This window comes from Natrix helvetica (genome assembly GCF_964273705.1).
Source record: "Natrix helvetica genome assembly, chromosome: 2".
In the NCBI taxonomy this organism is placed as follows: Eukaryota; Metazoa; Chordata; class Lepidosauria; order Squamata; family Natricidae; genus Natrix; species Natrix helvetica.
This window is the reverse complement of record NC_138552.1, coordinates 210,481,257-210,501,224: the sequence shown is the minus strand read 5'-3', so window position 1 is coordinate 210,501,224 and position 19,968 is coordinate 210,481,257. Positions and strand designations below refer to the sequence as shown.

The window sequence follows — 19,968 nt, the reverse complement described above, 5'->3', positions numbered from 1 at the left end:
CTGTCATATATTTTTACATATAAACTCACAGAAGTGAGGTACTTCATTTTAATTTAATTATTTCATATCCATTAATTTAAAAAATCCATTATCTGCCAGCAGAAAGTAAACTGAAGTATATCTAAATATTAAATTCTTTTAAAATTATACCAACAGAGGTAAATGTATTTCAGTGAAAGGATATCTTGCAGGACTGTCTTTAAGTGCAGTTAAAAATCCTGTTTTCTGAGTTCCTGTAAAGATAATACATGTCAAATACAATGAAACTACAAGCATAGGTAAAAAGTATCTGAAAACTCAACCTACAATTGTATTTTCAAATAATCACAATATATAATTTGTTTAAACCAGCCTTAAAATGTTTATGAAACTTTTCAATAAAAAATAAAAGTAAAATCAGAATTGCATATGCAGGATAGTTTCTCAGTAACACCAGATTAATGTCTGCAGGCTTTAGTTACATATAAATAAGATTCATGATTTCCTTCTTTTTACTATCCTAATATGGAAACAAAATATTTCAAGCTCAGTTTTCTCCATAAAAAATGTGCTTAGCAATTTATTTTCTCTCTCACGCACACAAAAAATGTTTTGGCTGGATCAAGAGATCTTTAACTACAGTTTGACCCAAATTCCAAGCTTTTTACAAATTCCTTTGGAGATACTACTAGGAGATATGAGCAGCCAGCAGTAAATTTCAGTTTAATAAATTCAAAGCCCCAAGTGCATTACTTATTTATTAGATCCATATTTAGCTGAAATAAAAAAAGACTCTTGGCCATTTTATAGAATTCTTGAGTGAAGGGCCCTTTGAAGAACTGGCCACAACAGCATTTTGGGAAATGAGAGGCTGGATTCAGCCTTTTATCTCTTTTTCCATCTATGGTGGCATCTCCCAAAATAGAATATCAAATCAGTTCATGCTACTAAACAAACAAACCACCTCTGCCATTGGGCTAACATGAAACAAAACTCTAGCTGATTCCACTTTTACTAAGACAAGTACATCATATCATTTTATATAGGTTAGTACTGTATGTGTGTATTATTTAACTTTACAGCCCCTATTTTGTCTTCACAACAGATTTGTGACATAGATTGGGATGAATGATAATATTTAGTAAAAGATCACCCAATAACTTTCCATCATCAAATGGTAACCTGAAAATAGTCTCTTTCCTTTCAGTCCAGAACTCAAAGCACTACACCATACTGATTGCTTATTTGATTAACTATGTACCTGAACTAGAATTTGTTTAGATCTTTAAGATCGCTCCACTGAGGTGTCAGGGACCTTGATTTCTATTGAAAGTCTACCACTCAGTGAAAAGAGCCTGCAGAAAAACTGACAACAATAGCCAATTATTCTTTTATATAACCTAACTTTAAAAGGTTACAGATGATTAAGTAATTAAAAAAAACAGTTGGCAAGGATCTGAATTAACAAGAAACCTTTACAGCTGGAAATTATGTTGGATCAAGCAAGGAATATCAGTCGGGGAAGGTTCTATAAGGATGCAGATAAATCCTAAATGATCAAGATTAAAGTTAAAATCTAATTCTCAAGGAAATGACTACATACATAATCTGATTTTACTAGCATACTTACGATGGATGATGTGGGTAATAACGAATGCAAATATAAAAACTGTCAGAAATGACAGAGATAAAATAAACATATAAAAAAATCTGTAGTTTCTTTTCCCCACACAGTTGCCTACCCAGGGACAATGATGATCAAACCGTTCTGAAAAAGAATGTAGAAAAAAAAGAGAATTCAATTAGGAAAAAATTGGCTTAAGTTCTCATTAACATGTGATTTTTTACATATTATGTTTATGTCATACGTGTAGTTCTATAAAGTAGTCTTAATATTTCACTTCTGTGCAGGCCTTCTTAAACCAACCTATATACTTCACTTTTTGTTTTATGTAATATTAAGCTAAGGTGACCAACCGTCCTCCTTTAGGGAGGACAGTCCTTCTTTTGTAAGTTCTGTCCTCCCTCGAAAAGTGTCCTCCTACATGTCCTCCTTTTTGATGTTTGAAGGCTAATCTGTTGCGCGTTATGTGACGTATTTTATTAAAGAGTTTTTAATGGTGTTTTTTTTTACTTCATTGCAAGTATATTGAACAGATATTGAATCTTGTGTTGAATTTTTAACTAAAGAAATGCTAGACATTAAAATAGATGACAATTGTCTCTTTGGAGAAATTAGAAGACTGAATGTATATTTAAATTCTGAAAAATTAATACAATGGGAAAATCAACATGTTGAAATTGATAAAAGATGGGTGGATATTTTCAGCCATTTCAAAAATGAACACTTGCTGTAAAATTCAATATGAAGGATATTTCTTCTTCAGATATTTTCAATATATTGTTAGAAGATGATACATTGACAAAAAATATTAATTCAATGGAAAAGTACTCATTTAAATAATAATTAACAGGCATGTAAGCATAATTACAATATAAAATGTTGCAAATGTTTTTATTATGCATATATCATATTTTAGTATATTATTGTTGCAATGAATAAAATATTTCTTTTATTTACGATATATTTTTTCCAATTTATTTGTCCTCCTTTTCATTGTAAAAAAGTTGGTCACCTTAGCATTTTGGACAATAGAACGTGTTTTGTCCTCCTTTTCATTGTAAAAAAGTTGGTCACCTTAATTAAGCAGGACTTTCTCTTACTTAGTCCATGGGTGTATATACCAACAATGTTCATTTTTTGAATTTACAAATTCAAAAAATGCTTAGCTGAATTACCGTAAATGTATTTACTGTACAAGTTCGGAAACAAGTTTCTGACTATCTTTGATGGGTAGCAGAATTTTTACTTTACTTTCAGATTTTAGCATGCATTTGTTTGGTTGAGTGAATCATCTGTTTTCAATAACTATTTTTATTTGTTTCATTATTTTCCTTCTAAAGCTAGGGTGTCAAACTTGATTTCACTGAGGGCTGCATCAGGATCATGTTTGACTTTGGAGGGGTGGGGGTGGGGTGGCCATTTGATATAGCTTCAAGATGCATTTTTCCCCTTCTTTCTTTCCACAGTTCTTTACTATAACCATTTTCCTATCTCTTCTACCAGATATTATTGGCAAACATTTATTACTTATTCTTCATACTCCTCTAAACCTTTTATTTCTAAATTTATACCACATTGTTTAACCAGGCAGAAAAGCTATTTATACTATTGGTTTTTTTATTATTCAAATAATAATAAAAATACAATAACATAAATAACATGATAATGCAAGATCTAACAGCAAAGGTAAATTTCCAGGATAGTAAATAAAATGGCTGTTAATTATAGATTGTAGATTAAATGGGCCTACAGTATATAAAATCTGGCATTAAACTGTAGTATTAAAATAGGATATTGCTTGTTTTCTCTCCAGATCAGGCACTTACTTGACGCCACATAATTGTAATACAATAGAAGCCAGTCCTCCTGCAAAACTCTGCCAACCAAAAATTTGCCACGTGGAGGCTGCACAGAGTCTCCACACAGCCCGTTTTTGGCCAGCAGAATGCTGCTGGAGGCCAGAGAGGCTGGCAGAGGCCCCGCGGGCCAGTCCTTTGACATTTCCATGCTGGCTCCACAGACCAGATTTAAGCACTCCTTGGGCCAATCCGGCCCACAGGTCTTAACTTTGACAGCCCTGTCCTAAAGCATACACTGAATATTTGAGGAGATTTTTTATAAATATTTTAAGCAAGCAAATTAAAGTTTATTAAAATGATATTTTTTTATTAAGACGTTAGCCAACGACTTAAATTCAACAGCTTTGCTCCAGATATCTAAACTGTTGCTAAGGAACTTAGAAACATGTTTCTTAGCTCTTGCGATGTAGACATTATTAATAATGAAACATCTTGAGCTGATTCTGCAGCTATCATATTAGTTAAAGCAGAATATTCTTAGGTAGGCAGTTAAAGATTGGAAAGGGCAAAGGTGTTCTTTTGGCAGGTCCAGGAGAATAGTTTTTGCATTTGCCCTTTGAAACATCATTACTATCCCACCTCCCAAGGTGAGATTGGCCCCCAGCCCAAAATGGAAAGGCCTTTTATCAGGCCTGGGAATATCACGGGTTGCTATATACTGTAAATTTAATAAATAAACAAACAAACAGCCTTTTTCTGAAAACCCTGTCTACAAGGTAAAGTTCTCCTAACTGATTAGATAAACAGAATTAGCTTTTGTTTACAAATATTCTAACAGCACTCTTTAAAACCATTGTTAGAAAATATTCTGCCACAGAAAACACAAGCGCTTTTGTGTGGAATACCAAAAACCTGGCTAATTCAATGAGGATCATTCACATTTGTGCCCATTGGCAGTATGCCTTCTGGTGGTTTTCTCTGAAGCCCTATGATTTTAATGTATGACTGCATCCATTGGTCATTCTTCATTTACATGTTTCTCTACATGTAAATCTGTACAATGTCAGTTGTGTTTAAAAAATTTTCACTTTATTACGAAAATACAGAAAACCTAGAAGTACAAACTAAACTCCTACTTCAGTAACTTGTTCAGAAACAGACAATTTGGTGCCTTCCAAGTTGCAATAATCCCTCACCACTAGCCTTTCTGGCTAACACTAAGGGAAAGCATGTGGATGCCCGCCTTGAGTTAAACACAATAGCAATTAATTCTCACCTTGATTATTCTGGATTTAGATTTTTGCCACCCAAATACCTTCTACATACAATTGTTCACAAATTAAAGTTCATTCAGGGGCCTGAAGCCATACCAACAGGCGGTAGCATCACCTGGCCAAATATGCTCAGGTCTGGAAGCTAAACAAGAATCAGATCTGTTTAATATCTGAATGGACAAGTACTCAGGGTTGTCAGGTAGATTGGGGAATTTAAACAAACAGTCCCAGAAGAAGTCACTGATAAATTACTTCAGTATAGTTGCGGAGGAAAATGACATGGGTATGTCCATGAAGTAATCTGGAGTCAACCAAGGGATCTTTTTTTGCATTTTTTAAGTGTGCATACCCTTTTTAATCATAGAAGCCCCAAACCATTATAATGTAAAAATAAATCATGTTTTGGGTTATAAAATTATTATGCCTTTTCTGTTACCTTGTGAACTGCAGCAAATGTTATTTTATTGGGATGTGTATTATCTTTAACAAAATGTATGTCTCAGCTTGTTAACAGATTTCTTAAACGTTAAGTTTGGATATGATATTGTACTCTAAAATCAACTCAAAAGAGCAGTTGCATTTCAAGCTGAAAGGAAGCTTGAGGTGATCAAATAGCAAACCTGAAATTACACATTCGAATCTGGGATGTATAAACAGAGAAGTGTAAACACTGACAATTTACCTTGGGTTGCACCAGTTTGACAAAACAGCATAGGTGTACTTTAATAATGAGAAATACCAAATGAATATAATGACCAGTAATACATCAATTCTCTGGCACAGCTATCTAGACTAGTATGCTGTTTTTTTTTTACTCACCTACACAGTTATCACAAAGGCTGCAATGTGAGGCACGGGGTGGACGGAAAATCTTGCAGGTGAAACAGTATTTTAATTTCACTGCCTGACCATTAATCATTATTTCTTTTGTTCTGGGAGGGGGACGGTATCCTCCTGCACTAGAGCCATTTGCAGTGTCTAAATAAGGAAATAAACATAAACACGCTGAATGTTTTTTTATTTTGTGTAAATATTATTATTGTAATAAAATTAGTCGTGTATTGTAAATCATTTATTATTAAGAAATCAATATGTAACAAACCAAATGCTACTAGATTTTACTCTTATAAAACACATCACACTGAGTATGCAAGTTTCTCTCCCAATTATATCCTCATATTTTCAAAGCTACAAATACCTATACCATCTGCATAGTAACAAGGCAGATGACAAACACAAAAATGTTTTTTTTTTTAAAAGGAGAGAAAGTAGAAAGCAAGTCCACTAGACGTTTAGTCCAAAGATTAATTTATATAACTAGTCTTAACAATATACTTTAGTATAACAAAACTGCTTCGATGTGATTTTCCATATGGCTTTTTCCATGAGAAAACGTCTATTAATTGTCAATGATTCTGGAGAATCTACAAATGAGATTGAACTTTATTTTTTTCTATGCATACTACTTCCCTTCAGATTTGCTGCTTTTTCTTTGTTATTTGCCTTCACTGATTCATAAATTAGTCCCCATAACCACGCTACTCTCTTTAGTGTCCTTTATTCTCCAATTCAACAGCCTGTTTATAGTGGTGTCTGACTTCTTTCCAAATTCTGCCCGTTCCCAATTTTTCCTATTTTCCACCATTTTATTTTGTTGGCTTGATGTTTCCACAGGTGAACAAAGTAGCTCTATGAATAACTCATTCATTTTATGGCTAATATTTTTCCTACTTTATTTCCTTGATTTCTTATGTGAATCTGGCTTAACTAACTCTTTTCCAAGTTTTCTTAAAATCACTATGCCTCTTTGCTCTCCTATATTTAATCACTTGTCCTTTCCCATATACAGGTAAAACTCGAAAAATTAGAATATCGTGCAAAAGTTCATTTATTTCAGTAATGCAACTTAAAAGGTGAAACTAATATATGAGATAGACTCATTACATGCAAAGCAAGATAGTTCAAGCCATGATTTGTCATAATTGTGATGATTATGGCTTACAGCTCATGAAAACCCCAAATCCACAATCTCAGAAAATTAGAATATTGTGAGAAGGTGCAATATTCTAGGCTCAAAGTGTCCTACAATAATCAGCTAATTAAGCCATAACACCTGCAAAGGGTTCCTGAGCCTTTAAATGGTCTCTCAGTCTTGTTCAGTAGGAATCACAAACATGGGAAAGACTGCTGACCTGACAGTTGTGCAGAAAATCATCATTGACACCCTCCATAAGGGGAGAAAGCCTCAAAAGGTAATTGCAAAAGAAGTTGGATGTTCCCAAAGTGCTGTATCAAAGCACATTAATAGAAAGTTATGTGGAAGGGAAAAGTGTGGAAGAAAAAGGTGCACAAGAAACAGGGATGACCGCAGCCTGGAGAGGATTGTCAGGAAAAGGCCATTCAAAAGTGTTGGGGACTTTCACAAGGAGTGGACTGAGGCTGGAGTGAGTACATCAAGAGCCACCACACACAGACGGATCCTGGACATGGGCTTCAAATGCCGTATTCCTCTTGTCAAGCCTCTCCTGAACAACAACAAACATCAGAAGCGTCTTACCTGGGCTAAAGAAAAACAGACCTGGTCTGTTGCTCAGTGGTCCAAAGTCCTCTTTTCTGATTAGAGCAACTTTTGCATCTCATTTGGAAACCAAGGACCCAGAGTATGGAGGAAGAATGGAGAGGCACACATTGCAAGATGCTTGAAATCCAGTGTGAAGTTTCCAGTCTGTGTTGATTTGGGGAGCCATGTCATCTGGTGGTGTTGGTCCACTGTGCTTCATTAAATCCAGGGTCAATGCAGCCATCTACCAGGAGATTTTGGAGCACTTCATGCTTCCTTCCGCAGACGAGCTTTATGGGGATGCTGACTTCATTTTCCAGCAGGACTTGGCACATGCCCACACTGCCAAAAGCACCAAAATCTGGTTCAATGACCATGGGATTACTGTGCTTGATTGGCCAGCAAACTCGCCTGACCTGAACCCCACAGAGAATCAATGGGGCATTGCCAAGAGAAAGATGAGAGACATGAGACCGAACAATGTAGAAGAGCTGAAGGCCGCTATTGAAGCATCCTGGTCTTCCATAACACCTCAGCAGTGCCACAGGCTAATAGCTTCCATGCCATGCTGCATTGAGGCAGTAATTGCTGCAAAAGGGGCCCAAACCAGGTACTGAGTACATATGCATGCTTATACTTTTCAGAGGTCCGATATTGTTCTATGTACAATCCTTGTTTTATTGATTGCATGTAATATTCTAATTTTCTGAGATTGTGGATTTTGGGTTTTCATGAGCTGTAAGCCATAATCATCACAATTATGACAAATCACGGCGTGAACTATCTTGCTTTGCATGTAATGAGTCTTATCTCATACTAGTTTCACCTTTTAAGTTGCTTTACTCAAATAAATGAACTTTTGCATGATATTCTAATTTTTCGAGTTTCACCTACATATATGTATGTATGTATGTATGTATGTATGTATACTGTATACGTGTGTGTGTGTGTGTGTGTGTGTGTGTATCTTATCTGTAGGCAATTTCATCACTCCCCATGGATTTCAGTATTAACCATATATTGATGATATCCAGTTCTATTTTGCCTCTATCCAACTGCTTCTCTAGAAATTATTCACACTTTGCTACTACCACTTCCTTTGGGTTCAAGTCCAGGCAGAACCCTTAGGTTCTAATTTACAAAAACACCCATGCAGTAATGTGACAAATGCAGTGGGCGGGTATGAACTAATAATCCTTCTCCCAGTTTCTTGAGAAATAGGTAATATGAAAGTGCATGATATTGATAAATACTTAGAGTACCAACAATATATTGTCTAATTTCCTAAGTTATCTACCATTCTGAAAAGGTGATTATTTTACACAAGGAGGTCTACTTCATATAAACTGTCTTCTATTAACTGTTATCTCTAGTGTAGAGATATTCATGTATCTAATATTAAAATGATATATTAATATCCTTGCCTATTATGCAGAAGTTGTTTATTTATGTAGTTAAGAATTGTTATTTTAAAATAATCCTATTCTTTATTCAATAAAGCTTCCAAGGCAGCAATCCTTTTTTTCAGAAATGCAATAGGTTCTTCATGAATTTTACTTCCATGTAACTTTCTTCATTTCAGGGGGTGTACTCTTCCATTCAACTACTTAAATGTAATGAAGCTATAAGGCTATAATCCTTAAATATTTTATAACATATTTTTTTCTACTGACTATACAATCACTTAAAATGGGGCTAAATGAAAAATTAAAGTGCCCCAGATTTGTGAATTAAAATCATGAATTTGTTTTAACATGGATTGGAGAGAATTGCTTGCAACATTAAATTTCGTGTAATCTGAGGATTTGCAATCAGATCAACAGTCTGTTTCAAATTACCAAACTTTACTGTTTTTTAAATATTTCAAGTATTTGCATAAGTCTATTATTTCAAGCAACTGAGTTTTTCCACTAAAAACTTAAAATTATTCCAGTTTCCAGTGTTATTTCCAGATTTGTAAGTTTCACTAGCAGATAATAGCAATAACAAAAGCACTTAGATTTTATATACCGCTTCACAGTACTTTACAGCACTCTCTAAACATTTTAGAGTCAGCATATTGCCCCCCAAAAAATCTGGGACTTCATTTTACCGACCTCAAAAGGATGGAAAGTTGAATCAACCTTGAGACACTGAGAATCGAAATCCTGGACTGAACAGTGAGTTAGCCTGCATTACTGCATTCTAACTACTGCGCCATCACCGGCAATGGAGAAACATTGCTTGATTTTTAGGAACTCTGGTGTAAGATGTCATTGAACTGTTATTTAACTATGACATTTAGGAGATTAAGCAAGAGTTATATCTTATTTGGTATTCTTTAAACGGATAAAGGCAAGCGTCTCTTAAAAAGCAAGAATCTATCAAGATGGCTGTAGCAGAATGGATTTTGCACTAATTTCAGCAAAGTTGCATCTGCTTTAAGAAGTTTGCTCAGTAGTATGCTGTGACTTCTTACAGGGTCACAGGTAACTGCAGGTAGTCCTCGACTTACAACAAAATTGAGCCCAAAATTTCCATTGCTAAGCAAAACAGTTAAATGAATTTTCCCCATTTTACGACCTTTCTTGCCTGAAGCTCAGTGAATCACTTCAGTCAAGTTAGTAACGCGGTTATTAAGTGCATCTGACATCCGGATTGGAACTTTACATGTCAGAAGGTCGCAAAAGGTGATCACGTGACCCTGGGACATTGCAACAACGATAACTACAGGCCAATTAGTAAGCATCCAAATTCTGATCATATCAGTGACGTGCGGTGAGGGTTATGGCTGGGGAGGCTGGTGACGTCATCAGGAAGGCGGGGAATGGGACCACGTGTGCAGACCACGTGTGCAGACCACGTGGTCTCGTTCTCCGCCTTCCTGAGTGAACATTAAGGGGACCGCGGCGTAGCATTACTTCCTCTACCGGCACCAGTCCCTTTCACCCCGCTCAAGCCTTGCCGCCTGCAGCCACCGCCCGCCCTCACTGCTCCTTTCGTTGCTTGCCCGCCCGCCTCTAAGGCACGCCAAAGCCTCCTTCGTCCCCCCCCAGCGCGCGCCCTTTTTATTTCCCGCGACACCCCCCCCCATTTCGGGAAAGCTTTCCCCATTGCCTGGGGGTTGAGGGGGGCGGCTCCTCTCCCCCCACTCCCTCCGTCCCTGCCTCTCTCCTCAGCCCCAAAGCTCCGTCCGCGCGACTCACTTCCAAGGCGATGGCTGCTCCATCCCGCTCCGGCTCTGGAAGCAACCGAAGATCAGGCTGCGTCGCTCTCTCGCCGGACTGCTTCGGCGCCATTCTGGCTACCTTCGTCCATCCGCACCCGGGAGATGCGGAAGCAGTCCGGTGGACGAGTGACCGAAGATCTCGCTGCCTCGCTCGCTGCCTCACTCGCTCGCTCGCCGGACTGCTTCGGCGCCATTCTGGCTCCCTTCGTCCATCCGCGCCCGGGAGACGCGGAGGGAGAAATGTTGTCGGCGCCTCCAGATGACGAACCAGTCGCTTGCTTTCGTCATCGGGAGGCCGATAACATTTCTGCCTCCATGTCTCCCGGGCGCGGATGGACGAAGGGAGCCAGAATGGCGCCGAAGCAGTCCGGCGAGCGAGCGAGCAAGGCAGCGAGATCTTCGGTCACTCGTCCACCGGACTGCTTCCGCATCACCCGGGCGCGGATGGACGAAGGGAGCCAGAATGGCGCCGAAGCAGTCTGGCGAGCGAGCGAGGCAGCGAGATCTTCGGTCACTCGTCCACCGGACTGCTTCCGCATCTCCCGGGCGCGGATGGACGAAGGGAGCCAGAATGGCGCCGAAGCAGTCCGGCGAGCGAGCGAGCGAGGCAGCGAGATCTTCGGTCACTCGTCCACCGGACTGCTTCCGCATCTCCCGGGCGCGGATGGACGAAGGGAGCCAGAATGGCGCCGAAGCAGTCCGGCGAGCGAGCGAGCGAGGCAGCGAGATCTTCGGTCACTCGTCCACCGGACTGCTTCCGCATCTCCCGGGCGCGGATGGACGAAGGGAGCCAGAATGGCGCCGAAGCAGTCCGGCGAGCGAGCGAGCGAGGCAGCGAGATCTTCGGTCACTCGTCCACCGGACTGCTTCCGCATCTCCCGGGCGCGGATGGACGAAGGGAGCCAGAATGGCGCCGAAGCAGTCCGGCGAGCGAGCGAGCGAGGCAGCGAGATCTTCGGTCACTCGTCCACCGGACTGCTTCCGCATCTCCCGGGCGCGGATGGACGAAGGTAGCCAGAATGGCGCCAAGACAGTCCGGTGGACGAGTGACCGAAGATCTCGCTGCCTCACTCGCCGGACTGCTTCGGCGCCATTCTGGCTCCCTTCGTCCATCCGCGCCCGGGAGATGCGGAAGCAGTCCGGTGGACGAGTGACCGAAGATCTCGCTGCCTCGCTCGCTCGCTCGCCGGACTGCTTCGGCGCCCGGGAGACGTGGAGGCAGAAATGTTGTCGGCCTCCCGATGACGAAAGCAAGCGACTGGTTCGTCATCCGGAGGCGCCGACAACATTGCTCCCTCCGCGTCTCCCGGGCGCGGCCGGACGGATGTATATAATATTATATATAGTATATATACTATTATTCCATGAAGAGAGGTGAGGCCCTGCCTCCCCTGCCTCTAGTGACCGCACGTCACTGGATCATATGATGTCCCATAGGGATGCTGCAATGGTTATAAGTGTAAAATGTCACTTTTTCAGTGCCACTGTAACTTTAAACAGTCACTAAACGAATGGTTGTAAGTCAAGGACTACTTGTATATCTTCTTTCAGGCTGGCAAACAAAGAGCAGCTATTTAACAAACATATTGGGTTCCTAGAAGATTTGAAGTACTTTTTTTTATAATGTTGAAATGAAATGTCCATATAGAAAAGATACAATTCCTATTAGATTCATTATATAATAATATGTCAATCCACATAAGAAATGTGCTTTGCTAATATGGTTTATTTTGTAATGCCAAACAATTATTAAAGAAAGAAGTAATAAATTTTCCAATAAGAATTTTTAAAACGAAAGTTGCATTCTGCGTCATCAGCTAATTTACAAAGACCTTTAAAAATACTTATGGTGCTCTGTGTAAAAAGGGAATCTTCATCAATTGTGTAATAATTCACTTAAAATCAATTATAATACAGTCACATCACTACCTTGCCCAATTAAGTTACTCCATCCCAGCCATGAACCAATGCAAGAATTAAATGAAGACTAAAGACCAAGACAATATAGAGGTGTAATAATTATTTCAGCATTTAGCAAAGATACATAGACAAAAGCCGACCTATGGAACTCAATGCTCTTCTCCAAAGGGCCCCATCTTGACTTATTGTCCCCGCCACTCAGATGATCCTAATGACAAGGAATGAGTATTCTCTTGTGCTATTGGTCATCCAGGAATTATTTTCTCTGTCAATGCTGTCCATTGGAAATTCTGAATAATTTTTGGGTTTGTTTTTCCTAAACCTTTGGCAGTCCTCTTGTGGAATATCTCAGGAAAGAATACCAGGCCAAATACTGCCTGCAACCCACCACTGATTACCAGATTTGAGAGACTTTTATTCCAGAAAAGTGGTTGAATTGCTCTTAAATAGAGACAGGTCCTTTTCACTGGAACACAGGACAGAGAAAACTGGGTGGGTGGGTGGGTGGAGGATCTAAGTTTATATATTTCAACTAATGTTGGTTGTAAATCATAGAACGAGAGCCATTGGAGCATAATGCAAAGACTGTGTTATTAAAATTTAGCACTGTAGACAAGGATATATTTTGGCTCCTTTCCTCTTCAATTTAAACATCAACCCTGTTGTAGCCAAAATAATTTAAAGCGCATCATCCTCCAAAACTAGCCAACAAATATATTGCAATCTTATTGTAGACAATTGTATTTTATGATGCAGTGCTTCTATTTGCAGACATCATTTGGGAAAAAATGAGCTCTAAGTGCCCTAGCCACTTATTGATCTGAGCTTGAAATTGACTATACTAAAACAGGGAGCTTAATTTTTTGCAAAGCAAACAAGAAGGCTAAATCACCAAAGCAAGCCAAAATATTTAAATATTTGGAATTGGTTTTTCATAGCTGTACCAAATTCAATGCATACCAAAACTACGTAATCCCAAATGCACAAAAATCAATGATATCTGTATAACCTTTTCATTTCATCAGAGATACACAACATGTCCACGCAGCATTAAAAATTTAATTCACTGAGGGACTTCCGGTTCCGGTTGTTGAGAGCGACGGACGTGTTTTGTCCGCCCTGTGCTCTCTTGGTGGGCTCCCCTTGGCTGGGGGGGCACAGAGTGCCTTGAAGGGGCGCCCTGCCATATGGGCGGCTAGCTGGGGGTCCCCTGCATTGGCGGCGGCCGCGGGGGGACTCCTTGCATTGCCCAAGGAGCCGGGAGGCGAAAGGGGGTGCGCGAAGGAGCTTTTATGCTCCCGCGCGCTTTTGCATCAAGACGGCTGGACGATCTTGACAATTTGAAGGCTACAGCTGCAATGTGATGAGACGGGAACTCTCCCCGATTCCCTTTTTGACATTTAAATGAAGGATTGTCAGCTTTATGGAGGATTTTCGATCCCTTCCTGGGAAGTGTGATTGGAGGGAGGGGGATTTCCCCCCCCCCTCGGAAAAGCGGCTTTGGACTGCTCTCCACTCTCGGAGGAGAGAGGGAGAGTTTTAAAATAAAATCACACTCATTATAGGCAAGCAGATGAATGCCTTGCTGCAATTGTGAGAGAAAAGTGATGATCTGACTCTTTTAAAGAAAACTTTGAAAACTTTTGGTTTGTTGCTTTCTGATACCGGTGCTGGCGAAGCAAGATGGCACACTTCCGTTGTCTCTATGTACTTTGAAATTTGACTCCACCTATGGAAATTGCTGGCTTTGTGTCTTTGCCTCCGTGACACTCAGAAATATCGCTTGTTAGACTGTATCCTGGACTTGGAACAACTGATTTTATTGTCTGGATTTGAACTATAGAAAAGGTCTCCATTTCTGTCTGGACTGCCTGCCTCGTGGTCTCTCTTGGCTATCCCCTTTCATAGCTGCCATTTTATTGTATGGACATAGACACCTCTGAGTTCTTTTTATTAAAATGGCTCCGAAGAGACCACCACCTGGGAAACCTGGTTTTGCTGGTTCTGCTCCAACATCTTCAGCATCCAGCCCAAGTGGACAACAGACATTAACATCGCTATTACAACCTAAAGCTCCCGAGGAGGAGTCAACCTATCAGCTGCTTCAAAAGATCTTAAAGGGGCAGGAGGATTTGAAAAATCAATTGAAAGAAATGAATGAACAGCTCAGAGAGAATCAAAACCAAACGGCCCAAAACAAACAGAGACTGGAAGACTTGGAGGAGGGGACGACTGAGATGAGGGGGAGGTGAGGGGGGCCCAGAGAGGAAACCTAGAACTTGAGAACCACAGGTAAAAATGGAATTTGAAAGGATGTCTTTTTTCCTTAGATTTCAAAACGTAATTGAGACTGACAATGAAGATCTGAGGGAGATCATGACAAAAATGTTGGCTGAATATATTAAAAAAGACAGACAGCAGTTAGGATGGGATATTGACCTGGTCTATAGAGTTAATTCAGCTTATGCTAGAACACACAATGTTCCAAGAGAGGTTCACATTAAATTTCTTAGAAAGGCTACAAGAGATGAGATTCTGGGTGCACAAAGGGGGCAAATGTTAAAATACAAGGATAGAGAGATAGCCATCCTGAAACAAATCCCAAAGAAAGTAAGAGATAAAAGGAAAAAATATGCGCTATTAGCGAAAAAACTATTTGAAAAAGGATTTTGGTTTCTGTGGCTTTTGCCAGAAGGTATGCTGATATTCTGGAAGGACGGTACAGTTAGAATTAATACAACTATGGAGGCGGAGGCCTTCATGGAAAAAAACAAAGCTCTCCTAGATAAAGCTGACGATACTACACAAGACACGGGAGGTGCCGAGGCTTTGCTGGCAGGCGGGGGGGAGGAGGCAACATTGAGAAAACTCAGATCACAGAAGTGAGTTAGAAAAATAATGCAATTGCTGATATAGGGAATCTTTTCTGTTCGATACAAAATAGATCGAAATTATTGAAAGACATAAGGTAAAATAAGCTGTCAAAATTCAGCTAAGCAATAATCATTTTGTTTATTAATATGTAAAAGTTATGAGAATTGGGGGGAATACCGTTTCCTGCATAATGTAGCTGTCAAAATTTGTAACTATATCCATTACCCTTTTCCTCAAAATTTTGTAAAACTAATTAAAACATTTATTATAAAAAGTTTTTTTAATTCACTGAGAACGCATGCAACTTTTGTTTGGTAATTAGGTGGGGCCATATAACGTTTCATGCCACTCTGGAATGTGGTACTAAGTATTTAGGAGGGAGGAGAAGTTTAATTACGATAAAAACAGGTACATGGATTTTTATTATTCCTTGCTAGTTATTGTTTTTTTTCTCCACTGATTATGGTTTTTTTTTAGAATATCTAGGCTGCACATGGCAGACAATTCTAAATCAATATGGAAAAAACATACATGTAAAAATTGCAAGAACGGATTCTCATCCATCTAATAAAGGGCTATGATCAAACACTTCTGCATTCAAGCAACATGCTAGAGATTTTGAAGTACTACCCAGGAACAGATCTTGAGGTGTTTTTTTTTAGGCTGCCAAGATATTTTAAATTAAACCAAATAATTGTCTCTAAACTTCTGAAAAACACTAGCATAATGATGTTTCAGCTTCTTCTCAGCAGTTATTCTTGAAAGCAGATTAAAAAAACAAAAATTCTTTCAGAGATAAAAAGAACTTTTATCAGAGATTCTTGTGAAGAATAATCCAAACAATCTCATTCTTATTATATTGCACTATATATCACAACGTAGGGGCCCAATTTTCTAACTCCTTATCTGGTGAATAATTCAATTCTGATTTATGCTTAGTTATTTTTTATCAGTTCAATGAAAATCTGTTTCCTTCAATATTGCTAAATTATATTATAAAGTCTGTTAAACTAGGTCTCAATGTCCCAGTTATAATTTGTTGTTGTCTTGATTTTATTTATAAAAGAAACTAATTTTTAAAATTATTTGTTAAGTCTCAGAATTTTGATCAGCAACCATAATGAAGGTTTTAACTAATGATTAAATCATTATGTGTCAAAACCGATTAAACTTGAAATCCTTAAATAATCTGAAATGGTCAAATTGAAATTGTAGCACATAACATCAAAGGAGATTAGTATGAATTTATTCAGACAATGTTGGTCTCCCAGGTAGACCATATGAGGAAACACTATACAAAGAGCTAATTCTACTTTATTACAAGGCTACATTAACATAATCTTGCATATTTCCTTCTGTTTCTTTTTACAGATTAGTAAAACAGATTAGTTAGGGAAGATTCTTAATGGACTAGTGGACAAGATGCAACTTTAGCTATGTATTTACTATTAGAATAAGCTTGACATATTCCGACATATCCTGACTATCCTTAATGATGTTAAGTGTTTTATAATCAATTAATGTATATTTCAGTGCAAATATTCCCAATACATATAATTAAAATATAAACAAATAAAAAGACCCCTCAACCAATCACGACAATCAATAACATTTCCTATATGGTCAAAAATGTCTGATTCCTTCCAGAAGGCTATTCTGAAGAACAGGCACTGCCCATGAAAACTACAACTGCCTTCTAGCTCCCCCCCACCCCAATTAACTTCACAGAAGTGGGGAACAAGCATTTGTTTTTCTTGAGATCACTTTATCAGTAAGGTCAATTTTAGCTGATACTTGCAGTCCTGGAGTCAATTAGCACCAAGCCACAAATGGTTTTCTGCATAAAAACAATCACCCTAAATTGCATCCAGAAGCTTATCAGGAACCAATATGAGCTCAATTGTATCATACATTTATAGCAAGGTATTGGCTAAATTCTCCAAACTTCACTCTTAACACTGCCCTTTGATAAATCCTATCAGTATGTAGCTGGAAGTAATGTTCATACCTCTCTGTGCCTCTTCCTACCCTCAAAATTGTATAATGGACAAAAACTAAACCTACTTTAGCTTTAACCGCTGCTTTTAGCCGAGAAAACAATATGTTTTTTTTCCATTCTTCTCTAATGCAGTCTAATGTCAGTTGGTTTAAAAATTTAAAAGAACAGATGCAAGGTAGACACTTTCACTATAAAGCATTTCTTCCTAATAACCTCAATTTCCAAGTTTCAATCTGTACTTTTATTATTTACAGCCTGAATAAGGGAATGTATTCTATAGTATGTACATGTTCAGATCATTCAAATAAAGCACAACACTCACTTTGTTTGGACCACCTAAGGAACACGAAATTGTTTCCAGTAAGTGTGGGTGGAGTGTGGGAAGGCGAAAATGATACTTGCTGTATCAGTTTTAATTAAACATGTCCATAGAGTTGTGAGAATCAAAACCGAAGAAGCAAAGTAAAGCAGAAATATGTTATTTTGATATTTCCAAAAAGTATGGAGTGATGATTGTTTATTCTGCTTCTGTAAAAAGTGGTAGATGCTAGTTCAAATGTAGGATAAAATGTGTCATTCATGAAACATAAAAGGAAATGAAAGCTATTCAATCATTTTTCTTTCTTTAATTATCTGAAGTAATTTGCTTTAAATCAAATATGTATATTTGCTGAATTAAAGTATCCTCTTCCCATATGACACTTCAAAGAGGAGAAAAAACAGGAAATGGTGATTTTTATAGCAATCGCAATAGGACTTAGATTTACAGTATATTCTGCTTCATAGTACTCACTAAGCATTTCACAGAGTCAGCATATTGCCCCCCCCCCCCAAAAAAAAAAACCTCGGAAGGATGGAAGGCTGAGTCAACCTTGAGTCTGTCAGGATCGAAGTCCTGGTAGAGTTAGCCTGCAATACTGCAATTTAACCACTGTGCCACCAAGGCTCATCAACTCTCTTTTCCACTTGTGCTCTCCAGAAAGCTAGAGACCAGGAGTTTAAGAAATAAGCAAGAGTAGAAGATGGAGATTGAGTGTTTCAGTTCAGTTCAAACTCTGGAATTTTTATATACTTTTTAATTCTGAATCTTTGCTATTTATTTTCATGTACTCGTAGAAATGAAATGGTATGTTCCTTTAATTTAAAGAATGTTTGGTATGTTCAAATAATTTAAAATTATTTGTATTGCATTACTGCAAAACACTTTTTCAATCTTTACAATTCTATTCATTACAAGCTGCAAGCTGCAATGAATATACCATGAAGGAATAAAAATGTAATAAGGGAACTTCTGAAACAGAATGAGAGGAAACTGAGACACTTAAGGATTAAATAAAATTCCTTTTCCCTCTTCCAGTAGCTAAAACCTCCAGATGTCATGCCCTTCATGAAAGGAAACTCAAAATCATAATTCAGGAATATTATAGTTTTTAACATAACTTAGTCCACCCTATCAATAACTATTTCTTTACATCTTAAAGTAGGAAAACAAATCAAGCAAAGTTTTCCAATATAACAAATAAGTGTATGATAAAATAAACAAACTTTACTTCCCAGTTGTTGGAACTATGACTCATATATAAACCTGTATCTAGAAGTGCATTCTTTTCTCAATGCTCACTTACTTTCTACATAAATATCTGTTTGAGAGTTTTATCTAGTACCATCACCATGCTGACCAAACTGTTATTTTTCCAAAATCTCAGATAATTGCATGAATCACTATTTAGGGCATGAAATTGTATAAAAAATGAAATGGCAGTGAAGCTTAAAAGGATTTTGCTGAGTATATACTCTGCAATGATCTAATAAATAACAGGACGATACATACCCATCTTGTTATTCTATTTCAGGGTAAACAGTGTTATTCCAAATGTAAAGAAAGATTAAAATGTACTGGAAAAGGGGTTAAAGGCAGGAAGTAAAAAGGGGAAAAATCTAATTAAACAGGACATGCATAGGCTATGGGAGGCTTGTAGAGTGCTCCTGGGGGCTGGGGGGGGGAACGAGCAAAAAACGGCCTGTTCTTCACTCATTTTTGCCCTCCCCAGCCCCCAGGAGCACTTTGCAGGCCCCCCAAACCCTCTGCACGTCCATGTTTGCTATGGGGCAGAGTTTCGGGAGGACAAAAATGCTGTATTCAGTGTATAAGACACACCCATATTTTCACCCTCAGGGGGGGAGGTGCATCTTACATTCTGAAAAATATGGTGATCATATATAAAGCTTCATTTTCAGAATTGTCTTTAACTACATTTTTTAAACTAAACTAAATTAAGCCATTTGATTGCTGTAAAGGAGATACTGAAATCATTTTTTTCCAATTTATCTTGCCATTTAAATCAAATGTATTATCTGTGACCAGTGTCTACTACATAATAAAGCAATAGTATAAAACAATTTAGGGCTATATAAAACGTTCACATTGTAAAATTAACAGTTGATCGTTCAGTTCGATGTAGATTTTGCATAAAGTACAGGAAGTCCTTGACTTACAACAGTTCATTTAGTGACCATTCAAAGTTACAACTGCACTGAAAAAAGCGACTTATGACCATTTTTCACATTTATGATTGTTGTAGCATCCCCACGGTCACAAGATGAAAATTCAGGTGTTTGGCAATTGGCTCATATTTATGATGGCTGCACTGTCCCAGAATCATGTGATCACTTTTGCAATCTTAGGTTTAGGTTTAGGTTTATTAAATTTATAGACCGCCCCCTCTCCCCG

The 19,968-nt window shown here is 38.4% G+C and overlaps 1 protein-coding gene across 4 annotated transcripts in view; it reads right to left on the bottom strand.

Moving 5' to 3' along the window:
* Positions 1 to 19,968, bottom strand: part of ZDHHC14 (zDHHC palmitoyltransferase 14) — a 63,849-nt gene that overhangs the window by 23,100 nt on the left and 20,781 nt on the right. For all 4 annotated transcript variants that reach the window (XM_081941844.1, XM_081941842.1, XM_081941843.1 and 1 more), the window contains exons 3-5: positions 5,496 to 5,654; positions 1,610 to 1,747; positions 185 to 233 (exon numbers count right to left, since the gene is read on the bottom strand). In XM_081941844.1, coding sequence (XP_081797970.1) covers positions 185 to 233; positions 1,610 to 1,747; positions 5,496 to 5,654 — 346 coding nt within the window. The remainder of the gene's footprint in view (positions 1 to 184; positions 234 to 1,609; positions 1,748 to 5,495; positions 5,655 to 19,968) is intronic.